The sequence below is a fragment of the Aegilops tauschii genome, chromosome 5, assembly GCF_002575655.3.
Source record: "Aegilops tauschii subsp. strangulata cultivar AL8/78 chromosome 5, Aet v6.0, whole genome shotgun sequence".
Taxonomy (NCBI): Eukaryota; Viridiplantae; Streptophyta; class Magnoliopsida; order Poales; family Poaceae; genus Aegilops; species Aegilops tauschii.
Window position 1 is genome coordinate 356,624,990 of NC_053039.3, and position 14,060 is coordinate 356,639,049.

At 46.8% G+C, this 14,060-nt stretch overlaps 1 protein-coding gene across 1 annotated transcript; it reads left to right on the forward strand.

The window, feature by feature from the left end:
- Nucleotides 1–1,669: 1,669 nt before the first annotated feature.
- Nucleotides 1,670–4,724, forward strand: LOC109769155 (putative cyclic nucleotide-gated ion channel 7). The gene has a single exon (XM_020327904.4). It carries the CDS (start codon nt 2,440–2,442, stop codon nt 4,507–4,509), a length of 2,070 nt encoding a protein of 689 aa, XP_020183493.1. The 5' UTR covers nt 1,670–2,439; the 3' UTR covers nt 4,510–4,724.
- The last annotated feature ends 9,336 nt before the right edge of the window (nt 4,725–14,060 follow it).

A 14,060-nucleotide genomic window follows, 5' to 3' on the forward strand; every position in this document is an offset into this window, starting at 1 on the left:
AAGGGGGAGGCTTTAGTAACGACCCTTTAGTCCCGGTTCCAGAACCGGGACTAAAGGCCCTTTTTCTACTAGTGCCCCGGGACGGTGGTGGGCGACGACGGCTGCGGTGTTCACGCGGGCGAAGTAGTGGCCGTGGTATGCCGGCTGGTCCAGCCGGTCTTCGGCCGTGGGGTGCGGCTGCTGGTGAAAACCATGCCTGACTGCGTTCGGGGTGACGATGGCGGCGTCCACGGGCGTCGTGACCCTGTTGAGGGCGTCATCGCTGCAGCTCGTCTCCTGACTGAGTTTCCGGCTGTGGGGACTCGTGGATGGCGCTAGTCCAAGATGGTGGCTGACGGTGGTGGCGGCTTCGGCCAGGGAGTGGTGCGTGTCTGGCCGCGGTGGACCGTGGGATCCCGTGGCCAGAGTGAGGTCGGTCTCGGCAGAGGTGGTGGTTAGTGGGCGGCGGTCGGTGGTGGCAGGTGGTCGGCACATCTCCGGGAGAAATCCTTGCTCCGGTCTTCACCGGAGCCGACAACGGCGGCGCCTGCGGGTGTCGCGATCTTTCTTGGAAGCGTCGTCGTGGAGGTGCTCCTCCTTCAACCCATGGCTTTGGCTCCGGAGGGAAACCTCAGATCCGCTGCATCGGGCGATGGAGGCGTCATAGCGTCTTTCTCCTCCTTGGTGGCATCGTCTCGGAGCCGGCTACGACTGAGAGACTGGTGGATGATGGCATCTTCGCCGTCGATGGCGGCATCTTCGCCGCGTGGTTTGCTGAGGCGGGGCGCTGGTTTCTGTTTGGCAACGATGATGGCGTCGAGAGGAGCTTGGGTCGCGGCGTGGTCTTCGGTAGTCGGATCTTCCCGGCGTGTCCGAGGTGCTCTTCCGTGGTTGCTTGATTGCTTTGAAGTCGGAGCTGTCGGTTGCTTGCGAGTGTGGCCATCTGTTGGCATGTGCCGTCGTGGATTCTGTTCCATGTCGGTGGCCAGGTTGGCCGGTGGTGCCCATATCATGTGGGTTGTGTTGTATCGGTTTTAGCCCAGTTTTTTATTAATTAACCGGGCAATTCTCTTTTTCTTAATTAATGAAAATGGCAAGTCTTTTGGCTCGTTTAGAAAAAATCGCATGGGACGACGCCGAGGAGTTCACCGGTGTCACAGTTTTCGTACCACGTGATGACATGCAGCACCGGATCTACGGGGCGGTACCTTTTCGACGCGAACAATTGAGTCCGGCACTTCCGTTTCACGGGACAGGTGCCAAAAAAGTCCACTTCCGTTTCACTGGACAGGTGCCAAACCATTTGTGGCCAAGGCCAAATGAAGATCTGGATCACGCGATTCGTGGCGCAACACGACGATGGAAAAAGGAGGTTTGCGTGCTAGCGTCTGCGCACGCATTGACTCGGATCGCCGGCTTTATGGCGCCACCTCGCTTCACTGAGCTCCGTGGCCTTTTCCGTACCCGCACCGCACGGATGCAGCATGCGGCATGCAAAGGAAAGAGAGAGAGGATCCCGTAGCCGGGAGTCCGGGACACGCAACTGAGGCGCGCGCCGTTATTACGGAGGCAGAGAATCATGGCCGCGAGGGAATCGAATCAGACATAGAACACAGTAGTATCGAAGTCGCTCACATACACAAGCATACACCTGACATAGACATATTTTAAGACGCTTATTGTAAAACCAATGAACGTCACCGAAACAAAGTGTCTAGTTTGAAGTCGATTTGTGGTCACATTTTTCGTAACCAATTTTTTTAAGGGGATTTTCGTAACCATTCGATCAATGGAGATAATGTGTGTACTCAAATTAATCTTAATTGAACATCGTTCTTTTTTGTTACCTCTGGATCAGAATTTTATGCTTCACATCCGAGGTAAGACGTGAAGAGAGATGATGCTGACTCGCCGAGTATATAATCCGGCCGACAGTTCTCGTTTTCTCTCGCGTGCGCATGCATGAACCAGGGGCATGTACCAATGCAAATACTCCACGTGTAGGCCGCGCCCCCGTCCTCTCTCGTCCATGCATGAAGCAGGGCAATACATGCACCACGAAGAGAGGATAAACGGAAACGGAGGGGGGAAGGGGACGAACCAACAAATCATTGGCTTCAATAGTCGTCACGATTTCCCGGCCGCAAAGTCGATTCTGCTTGTTGACCGGCTGCTGGTTCTCCGCCGCGTCCATCGTCTTCGTCGTCGGCCGATATCTCTTGCAATTAATCGCCGCCGGCATGTTGTCTCGTGCATGCACTGCCTGGTGATCGAGTGGCAAGAATGAGGATGCTACCGCAGCATGCAGCCGCCTCCGCCCTAGCTCCCATGGAGGAAGACCGTGTTCTCCGGCTGCGGCGGCGGCCATAGGTCCCCTTTCACCGAAGACGACGGTTGACGAAAGGACAAGTTCGTGAGGTTGGAGGAAACGTACGGGCAGCACGAGGATCGATCGCCACCATGGACGGCCCCGGCAGCGGCCACCAGATGGACAGCTACTTCTCCCGCGCCCCCAAGATCCGGTCCCGGTCCATCCGCATGGCGGCTGCCGGCGTGATGAGCCAGTCGGAGCGGCTCAAGAACATCGGGCGCCGTGTCTTCCAGGAGGACCTTAAGAGCATCTCCCTCAAGATCTACGACCCGCAGGACCCGTTCCTGATGCGCATGAACCGCCTCTTCGTCTTCGCCTGCATCATCTCCGTCGCCACCGACCCGCTCTTCTTCTACCTCCCTTCCGTCAACGTGACCCAGAGCAACACATGCATCGGCTTCAAACGTGAACTGGCCGTCGCTGCCACCGCTGTGCGCACCGCCATCGACTTCTTCTACCTGGCGCGGATCGTGCTGCAGTTCCACACCGCCTTCATCGCGCCGTCGTCGCGGGTGTTCGGCCGCGGGGAGCTCGTCGTCGACCATGGTGACATAGCGCGCCGCTACCTCCGCCGTTTTTTCGTCGTCGACCTCCTCTCTGTGCTCCCCCTGCCACAAATCCAGATGTACAAGTTCTTCATGAAGCCCAAGAACGCGGACCTGCTTCCCATCAAGACGGCGCTCTTCTTCAACGTACTCACCCAGTACTTGCCCCGCCTCCTCCGCTTCTACCCTATCACCGCCGAACTCAGGCGCACCACCGGCGTCTTCGCAGAGACTGCCTTATCCGGCGCCGCCTTCTACCTCCTCCTCTACATGCTATGCTCACACATGGTGGGTTCCTTCTGGTACCTCCTCGCCGTCGAGCGCCTCGACGACTGCTGGCGCGAGAAGTGCGCGGGGCTCAAGTTCCACCAGTGCAGGATATACATGTACTGCGGGGGGAAACAAGAGGGCGATGAGGACGACTTCATGAAGTGGCGGACCATGATCCGGCAGGTGCTCGCGCAGGAGTGCGCGCCTGTGGACAACAACGGCACGGGCTTCAGCTACGGCATCTACACCTCCGCCATGACCTCAGGGGTCACCCACACCAACGACCTCGTCCCGAAGATTCTCTACTGCCTGTGGTGGGGTCTCCAGAACCTCAGCAGTGGCGCCCAGGGGCTGGAGACCACGCACTACAAGGGGGAGGCCCTTTTCGCCATCATCCTCGCGGTCTTCGGCCTCATCCTCATGGCGCTGCTCATCGGCAACATGCAGACGTACCTCCAGTCCATGACGCTGCGTATGGAGGAGATGCGGCTCAAGCGGCGGGACTCGGAGGAGTGGATGCGCCATCGCGACCTCCCCGATGACCTCCGGGAGCGTGTGTGGCGACACAACCAGTACAAGTGGCTGGAGACGCGGGGCGTGGACGAGGACGGCCTTGTGAGCTGCCTCCCCAAGGACATCCGGCGAGACGTCAAGCGCCACCTCTGCCTCCGCCTCGTCCGCCGCGTGCCGCTCTTTGCCAACATGGACGAGCGCCTCCTCGACGCCATCTGCGAGAGGCTCAAGCCCAGCCTATGCACGGAGACCACCTACGTGGTGCGGGAAGGGGAGCCCGTCGACGAGATGCTCTTCATCATCAGAGGCCGGCTCGAGAGTTCCACCACCGACGGGGGCCGCACGGGGTTCTTCAACAAGGGGCTCCTCAAGGAAGGGGACTTCTGCGGCGAGGAGCTCCTCACATGGGCGCTGGACCCAAAGGCTGCGGCGAACCTGCCGCTGTCCACTCGTAGTGTCAAGGCGCTCTCCGAGGTGGAGGGCTTCGCGCTGCACGCCGATGAGCTTAAGTTCGTCGCGGGGCAGTTCCGGCGCCTGCACAGCAAGCAATTGCAGCAGACCTTCAGGTTCTACTCGCAGCAGTGGCGCACCTGGGCGTCGTGCTTCATCCAGGCCGCGTGGAGAAGGTACGAGAAGCGGAAGGCGGCGGAGCATCGGAGGCGAGAGGAGGAAGAGATGTACGCCGCCGAGATGGTGTCTGCGTCGTCGTCGAGCCAGATCAAGACAGCGTTCCTCGTGTCGAGGTTCGCCAAGAATGCCATGCGCGGTGTGCAACGCCAGCGGTCGCACCAGGAGGAGAGGCTCATTCTGCTGTCCAAGCCATCAGACTAACGGGAGTAACTTAAACTAGCAACATACATATGATAGTCGTCTATATTACTACCTCTATAATAAAAATTAATATATATGTGATGTCATGTAACACTTTATTTATTAGGTTGTAAATTCATCTTGTTTTGATATGTGTGATCTCATACTATGAGTAACTAGCTATGTTATCATATGTTTTTCACATTAATTACTTGCCACATTCTCTGTTTTGTCTAGATATTTGTAATGTTATCATCTATGTTAATCCACTGTGGTTAGTCTCAAAGCCAGACATTGGCAAAAACAACTATTAATTTTTTGTGTCCCGCATGTGCTACTGCACTGGTCTTGAAACACGTGTATCATTGAATTAAGACATCTATACGGATTATCAAACAAAAACATAAAGAGCAATGGGAGAATGTAATGCACACTTGCTTCAAATAAATTAAATTAATTAATATGTGAAGAACATATGTGTACGAGTTAGGACGGCTTGGACTTATATTTGTTCTAGGCGGAAGATGAAATTCAGAAAATATAATGTAAAAGGGTGCGGCTAGGTCTTAATCGACTGAGATTTAATCAAGTCTTAGTCAAATGACATAACATGCAAGAGAAAAAAAAGAAAAGGTGAAAATAGAATTTTGCACGGAATTAAATGTAAGACTTCATGGATATAGAGACTTAGCAAGATCGAATGTAAAAGTGAGAAACTGCATTTTGGATCATACTACAACACCACAACATTGAGGCCCACAAAAAAAACCACAATATTGAGCATGCCGACCGTAAGGGAAACTCCAATGTGAATAACCAAACTGAGCGTAGTCCAAACCTGACGGTCCGGACACTTTTTGCCATCCAACGAGGGTCACCTAATTTGTCTGGATAGATCCAGACGTCTAAAATCCCACAAACCGTAACCAAACTAGGGTGGGGGGATTTGGAAGGGGGGGGGGGGGTTCGGACCTCCACCACGTCAGACTCTAACAAGACGGACCCACCCAGAACCCTTGTTCCACCTCTCTTGTCGTGTTAGCTCGCTCTCCGTGACACATTCATGCCAGGCAGAGTGAACATGACCAGATGAGACGACACCTACCCGCATTCAGGTTGGCTGATTGGGCTTCCGCCTTCGGGACATTCACACCGGCGTAGCGAACGAGAAGCCTATTTCGACGTTCCACATTCAACCCCCCGCTCTGACTACCCTGGCTATTTAACTCGGTTGGCCATGCCCCAAAACCCTACCCCTCTGAGGCAGCATTGTACTGCCCAAGCCACCGTCCCTAACTACAATCAAGTTTTTAATGCTCTTATGGTGACACCATGAGTTGATCGAGCCATCCATACTGCAGCGTGCGATTGGGTTCTTGCAACATAAGTTTTCTTTCTTATTATATAGGGTGTGCTAAGAGTGAGCCAACTGATCATAAGATCAGCCGGGTCACGAGCCATCCGACTTGTAGCATGCACTGCTTGCAACATGATTCTTGTTGCATAAACATCCCGCAACAGAAGCCTTGTTGCAAAAAGGCATTTGTGTCTCGCGCAAAAAGAGCCTTGTTGTGAAAAAGCATCTCCGTCTCACGTGTGTCCCGTCGCCATTGCAACACGACCATGATATATACGCGCCTCCTGAGAGGAACTCGGATGCGCCCAATCAGGGTCGAGTGCGGATGAACGGCACAACGGATGTGGTTGTTGGCGTCGCCCGAGGTGGTGACATGACGACAATGAGGTGGGCGGCGCTCCACGCCGCGTGGCGTATCTCACCGGATCCTTGAGGGGAGGAATTCGACAACGGAGATCCAGCATGGAGGCTTGGTACGTCTCCAACGTATCTATAATTTTTTGATTGTTCCATGCTGTTATATTATCAATCTTGGATGTTTTATATTCATTTTATAGCAATTTTATATCATTTTTTGGGACTAAACTATTAACATAGTGCCCAGTGCCAATTGTTGTTTTTTACCTCGTAGAATATTGATACGTCTCTGTCGTATCTACTTTTCCAAACACTTTTGCCCTTGTTTTGGACTCTAACTTGCATGATTTGAATAGAACTAACCCGAATTGACGCTGTTTTCAGCAGAATTGCCATGGTGTTATTTTTGTGCAGAAACAAAAGTTCTCAGAATGACCTGAAACTTCACGGAGATTATTTTTGGAAATAATAAAAAATACTGGCGAAAGAATCAAGGCCAGGGGGCCCACACCCTGTCCACGAGGGTGGGAGGCGCGCCTGCCCCCTGGGCGCGCCCCTGCCTCGTGGGCCCCCTGGTGCTCCACCGACCTCAACTTCAACTCTATATATTCACGTTAAGGGAAAAAAATCAGAGAGAAGGATTCATCGCGTTTTACGATATGGAGCCGCCGCCAAGCCCTAAACTCTCTCGAGAGGGCTGATCTGGAGTCCGTTCGGTGCTCCGGAGAGGGGAATCCGTCGCCATCGTCATCATCAACCATCCTCCATCACCAATTTCATGATGCTCACCGCTGTGCGTGCATAATTCCATCGTAGGCTTGCTGGACAGTGATGGGTTGGATGAGATTTATCATGTAATCGAGTTAGATTTGTTAGGGTTTGATCCCTAGTATCCACTATGTTCTGAGATTGATGTTGCTATGACTTTGCTATGCTTAATGCTTGTCACTAGGGCCCGAGTGCCATGATTTTAGATCTGAACCTATTATGTTTTCATGAATATATGTGAGTTCTTGATCCTATCTTGCAAGTCTATAGTCACCTACTATGTGTTATGATCCGGCAACCCCGAAGTGACAATAATTGGGACCACTCCCGGTGATGACCGTAGTTTGAGGAGTTCATGTATTCACTATGTGTTAATGCTTTGGTCCGGTACTCTATTAAAAGGAGGCCTTAATATCCCTTAATTTCCAATAGGACCCCGCTGCCACAGGAGGGTAGGACAAAAGATGTCATGCAAGTTCTTTTCATAAGCACGTATGACTAAATTCGGAATACATGCCTACATTACATTGATGAATTGGAGCTAGTTCTGTGTCACCCTATGTTATGACTGTTACATGATGAACCGCATCCGGCATAATTATCCATCACCGATCCAATGCCTACGAGCTTTTCACATATTGTTCTTCGCTTATTTACTTTACCGTTGCCACTGTTACAATCACAACAAAACTATTACTGTTACTTCTGCTACTGTTACCGTTACTATCATACTACTTTGCTACTAAATACTTTGCTGCAGATATTAAGTTATCCAGGTGTGGTTGAATTGATAACTCAACTGCTAATACTTGAGAATATTCTTTGGCTCCCCTTGTGTCGAATCAATAAATTTGGGTTGAATACTCTACCCTCGAAAACTGTTGCGATCCCCTATACTTATGGGTTATCAAGACTATTTTCTGACGCCGTTGCCGGGGAGCATTGCTCTATTCTTTGAGTCACTTGGGATTTATATGTGCTGGTCACTATGAAGAACTTGAAAAACGAGAAAACCAAAATTTATCCCTCAACTACGAGGGGAGGTAAGGAACTGCCATCTAGCTCTGCACTTGATTCACCTTCTGTTTTGAGTAAACTTGCGACACCTAAACCTGCTTCTGCTATTAATTCTTATATGTCGCATGTTATTGATGATGCCACTTCTGCTATGCATGATACTTATGATGAAACTACTTCTATGCTTGATACTACTGTGCCACTTGGTGAATTTCTTGATGAACAACTTGCTAGGGCTAGAGAGAATGAAATTATTGAAACTGATAATATAGATGAAAGTGATGATGAAGATTCTCCCCCTAGATATGAATTGCCTGTTGTGCCTGAGGGCTATGTTATGGATGAAGAAACTGCTAGAGACTTTCTTGCTTGCAATGATAGAAGTGATCTTAAGAAATTACTAGCTAAGCTGAAACAAAAAACTCTGAATGCTAGAATGAAATATGATCCTGCTTATGCTACTTCACCTATCTTTGTTACTGATAAGGATTATGAATTCTCTGTCGACCCTGATATAATCACTTTGATTGAATCTGATCCTTTCTATGGCTATGAATCTGAAACTGTTGTGGCACATCTTACTAAATTAAATGATATAGCCACCCTGTTCACTAATGATGAGAAAACTCGCTACTATTATATCCTTAAAATATTTCCGTTCTCATTAAAGGGTGATGCTAAGACTTGGTTTAATTCTCTTGATCCTGGTTGTGTGCGTAGTCCCCAGGATATGATTTATTACTTCTCTGCTAAATATTTCCCTGCTCATAAGAAACAAGCTGCTTTGAGGGAAATATATAATTTTGTGCAAATTGTAGAAGAGAGTCTCCCACAAGCTTGGGGGAGGCTTCTCCAATTACTTAATGCTTTGCCTGATCATTCCTCTAAAGAAAAATGAAATACTTGATATCTTTTATAATGGACTAACCGATGCTTTCAGAGACCACCTGAATAGTTGTGCTGGTTGTGTTTTCAGGGAAAGAACAGTTGATCAAGCTGAATTGCTATTGAATAATATGTTGACAAATGAAAATAATTGGACACTTCCTGAACCAACTCCTAAGCCAACTCCGAAGAAAAGGGGTGTTCTATTTCTCAGTCCTGAGGATATGCAAGAGGCAAAGAAATCTATGAAAGAAAAGGTATAAAAGCTGAAGATGTTAAGAATTTACCTCCTGCTGAAGAAATACATGATCTTAATTTACCGCCTGTTGAAGAAATACATGGTCTTGATAACCTGACACAGGTAGTAAAGGTAAATTCTCTCTATAGATATGATAAAGCTGAAATCCCTCCTACTAAGTTTGCTAGCCAATGCTTAGATGAGTTTGATGACTTTATGGTTAAGCAAGAAGATTTCAATGCTTATTTTGGTAGAGAATTAAAACTCAATGCTTATATGATTGCACACTTGAGTGATTATATGTCTAGAGTTAAAGGTGAACTTAAACTCATTAGTAAACATGCTTCTATGGTTACCACTCAAGTAGAACAAGTACTTAAAGCTCAAAATGATTTGCTCAATGAATTGAATAGTAAGAATAATGACTTTGCTGTTAGAGTTGCAACTAGAGGGGGTAAAGTGACTCAGGAACCTTTGTACCCTGAGGGCCACCCTAAGAGGATTGAGCAGGATTCTTAGAGAAATAATGTTGATGCACCTAGTCCTTCTAAAAAGAAGAAAAAGAAGAATGATAGGACTTTGCATGCTTCTAGTGAACCTATTGCTGACACAACTGAGAATCCCAACGATATTTCTATTTCTGATGCTGAAACACAATCTGGTAATGAACATGAACCTAGTGATAATATTAATAATGATGTTCGTGATGATGCTCAACCTAGCAATGATAATGATGTAGAGATTGAACCTTCTGTTGATCTTGATAACCCACAATCAAAGAATCAACGTTATGATAAGAGAGACTTTGTTGCTAGGAAGCACGGTAAGGAAAGAGAACCTTGGGTTCAGAAACCCATGCCTTTTCCTCCTAAGCCATCCAAGAAAAAGGATGATGAGGATTTTGAGCGCTTTGCTGAAATGATTAGACCTATCTTTTTGCGTATGCGTTTGACTGATATGCTCAAAATGAATCCTTATGCTAAGTATATGAAAGATATTGTTACAAATAAAAGAAAGTTACCGGAAGCTGAAATTTCGACCATGCTTGCTAATTATACTTTTAAGGGTGGAATACCTAAGAAACTTGGAGATCGAGGAGTACCCACTATACCATGCTCCATTAAAAGAAACTATGTTAAAACTGCTTTATGTGATCTTGGAGCCGGTGTTAATGTTATGCCTCTCTCTTTATATCGTAGACTTGATTTGAATAAGTTGACACCTACTGAAATATCTTTGCAAATGGCCGATAAATCAACTGCTATACCTGTCGGTATTTGTGAGGATGTGCCTGTTGTGGTTGCAAATGTTACTATTTTAACAGACTTTGTTATTCTTGATATTCCCGAGGACGATAGTATGTCTATTATTCTTGGAAGACCCTTTTTGAATACTGCAGGGGCTGTTATTGATTGCAACAAAGGCAATGTCACTTTTCATGTTAATGGTAATGAGTATACGGTACACTTTCCGAGGAAACAACCTCAAGTTCACAGTATAAACTCTATTGGAAAAATTCCATCGATTATTTTTTGAGGTTTTGAATTTCCTCTTCCTACTGTCAAAAAGAGATATGATATTCTTATTATTGGGGACGTGCATATCCCTGTTGAGGTAACATAGTGTTATTCGAAATTTCTCCATGTCCATGTTATTCGGAATGAGTTTGTTAACAAGACTTGATCAACCTTGTTAGTGGATTCCTTTTGATGAACATGAGATGGATGAAGTTAGAAAGCACAACCTTCTGTACCCTCCTTTTACTTTCTGTTATTTAGAATAAATAAAGTAAAAATAATATATTCTGTCAGTTTTCTGAATTATCCGTGCAATAAAAAAATACCCCAAAAATAAAAGTTCTCCAAATGCCCTGAAATTTAAATATGATTTTTTCTGGAATATTTGAGAATATCTGGGACTGAGAACACAGCAGGGGGAGCAAGCACCTGGCCACGAGGGTCCTGGGCGCGCCCACCCCCCGGGCGCGCCCCCTGCCTCGTGGGCCCATGGTGGCTCCCCTCCACTTATTCCAGCACCCACACACTCCTTCTTCCTCCCAAAAAAATCACCAACCAGCTCAAGCACGAGTTTTAACTTATTTTGCTGCGATTTTCGATCTCCTTGCTCAAAGCACCTCTCACAAAACTGCTTTGGGGATTGTTCCTTGGTATGTGACTCCTCCAATGGTCCAATTAGTTTTTGTTCTAGTGTTTTATTCATTGCAAATTTTTGCTGTTTATGTGACCATGTTCTTGAGCTTGCATGTCCAATTTATATGGTTCCAAGTAGTTCTAAATGCATGATATAGTCTCTAAGCACTTGTGGGAGTAGTCGTTATCAATTTTGTTGAGTTTGGTTCACTTTTATTTGAAGTTACTAAAATTTTCAGAAATTTTTCAGAGGAAGAAATATGTTTAGGAAAATGTACCAAGGTGGTCCTTCAAGGAAGCAAGGACCCAGGCTCGCAATGCGCGATGCTGACGATGAACCACCGAGGGAAGCTCAAGTGCGGTTTTGCTTATGGCCTTCAGAGGACCTCATGGATCGAGCGGGAATCAAGGAAGAATTTTACACATATGTTCGTAACGCTGATCTTGAGAGCTTCGAGGCAGATAAGTGCCGTCAGCATTACTATCTCACTGATTCCTTTGTGAGAAGGTTTGAATTTTTATCATCATGCAATTCTCAAACTGTCCCGTTTGATCTTTATGAAAATTCCTATACTATGGACTTAGAGGATTTTAATACTGCTTGCAAACTTCCACAATGGGGTAGTCCTAGTGAACCTCGCAAATCTGAGCTTAGAGTTTTTCTTGCTGGTATAACTGTGGGGGAGTCTAGAGATATAACACAAGCTACCATAGGGAGCATTCATTTTCCTGCTATACATTATTTTGCTCTCTTCATAGGTAGGTGCATAAATGGTAAGGATGAAGCATGTCACATGTGTGTCCCTGACCTCTGTGTTCTCAGGAGTGCTGTATTAGGAGATAAACATTATAATTTGGGAGCCATTGTTGCACGTAGGTTGCATAATAATAGAATTAATGGAGATTTCTTTGGTGGAATTTATGCAACCCGTTTAGCTAATTTTCTTGGTATACCCATACGTGAGTATGATATTGAGTTGCCTCCTGCTTATTTAGATTATGAGGCTATGGTTCGTCATCGTTTTGTTGAGAGGAACGATCAGTTCCTCCAGTACCGACTAATCTTTGACAGACGAGGCACCTATCACGTCGCTCTCCCTGCTCCTACTTTCTTTGACTTTCAGGCAAAGGGGAGATATTTCATAACCAGGGAGGAGGCGAACGAGTACGAGAGGAGGGCTGAGATAGCTCGCCTCCAAGCTGCAGCCCACGATGCAATAACTGTTGCATCTCAGTACGACCCCAGTTATAACTTTGGATATCCGCTAGGCCAGCCGTGGCAATAGACCAACTTAGTCCAAAAGCCTAAGCTTGGGGGTGTACGTATTTCTCACCGACATTACATTTATGTTCACACACTCATGCTAGTTGTCGGTGCTCATACTTTTTCAATGTAATATCCATGCTAGTTTATTTTCTTTTTCTAGCTTTCTTCTTGTATGTTTGATAAACCTTAAGAAAAAACTAAAAAAATTAGTTGCAGCTTTTAGCTACCTTACTTTTCTTGCTGTAGTAGTAATAATTAAAAGAAAACCCAAAAAAAATATTTCCCTTTCTTCTTTTGCTTGTTGGGAGCTTTCCCGTGTAAATAGTTTTATTTCTTTTCTTTTCTTTGGGGTCGATAGGAGAAGACCATAATAAAATTGTTGAAGTGGCTCTTATATGCATTATTGTTGATTTAACCAAGAGCCCATATTGCCTTGTCTTCTCCTATTTATTGAATGCTTGCAGATTCCAGCTTAGTCCAATGCACGTGCACTATTATTATTATTCACATCATTCGGTCGTGCAAGTGAAAAGCAATTATGACGATATATGATGGACTGATTGAGATGAGAGAAGCTGATATGAACTCGACCTCTCTTGTTTTTGTAAATATGATTAGTTCATCGTTCCTGATTCAGCCTATTATGAATAAGCATGTTTGCAATGACAATTAGAGATTATAGTTACTTATGCCATGCTTAATTAGCTAGGAGTTTATAATGGTTTACCTTGCATGCCAACATGCTATTAAAATGGTTGTGATGTGGTATGATAGGGTGGTATCCTCCTTTGAATGATTCAAGTCACTTGACTTGGCACATGTTCACACATGTAGTTGAAACAAAATCAACATAGCCTTCACGATATTTATGTTCATGGTGGATTATATCCTACTCATGCTTGCACTCAATGTTCATTAATTTTAATGCATGTTCATGACTGTTGTCGCTCTCTAGTTGGTTGCTTCCCAGTCTTTTGCTAGCCTTCACTTGTACTAAACGGGAATACTGCTTGTGCATCCAATCCCTTAAACCCCAAAGTTATTCCATATGAGTCCACTATATCTTCCTATATGCGGTATCTACCACTAGTAGAAAACAGGGCATAGGTCACAGGGCAGTTTTCACATTAGCCCCAGTTCAGTCACGAACCGGGACCCATGGGGGCATTCGTCCCGGTTCATGAGCCCAGGGGGCCGGCCGGGGCCTCGTGGGCATTGGTCCCGGTTCGTATGGAACCATTTGTCCCGGTTCGAGCCACGAATCGGGACTAATGGTCCTCGCTCCTGGCCCACAACCATTTGTCCCGGTTCTTGGCATGAACCGGGATAGAAGGCCCGGATTTAGTACCGGTTCATGCCACGAACCGGGACCAATGAGGTGCCTATATATACCCCTCGCCCGCGACCAGAGCACTCCAGTGCTCTGTTTTTCTCTGGCCGGCGAGGGGAGGGCTTTGTGGTGCTCTAGCTCACCTCCTATGCACATGAGGTGTTCGATGAAATGCCCGAGCCACACTAGTTAAGCTTTGTCCT

Coding starts and splice junctions, on each gene's coding strand:
- LOC109769155 (XM_020327904.4), top strand. CDS start 2,440: ATGGACGGCCCCGGCAGCGGCCACCAGATGGACAGCTACTTCTCCCGC.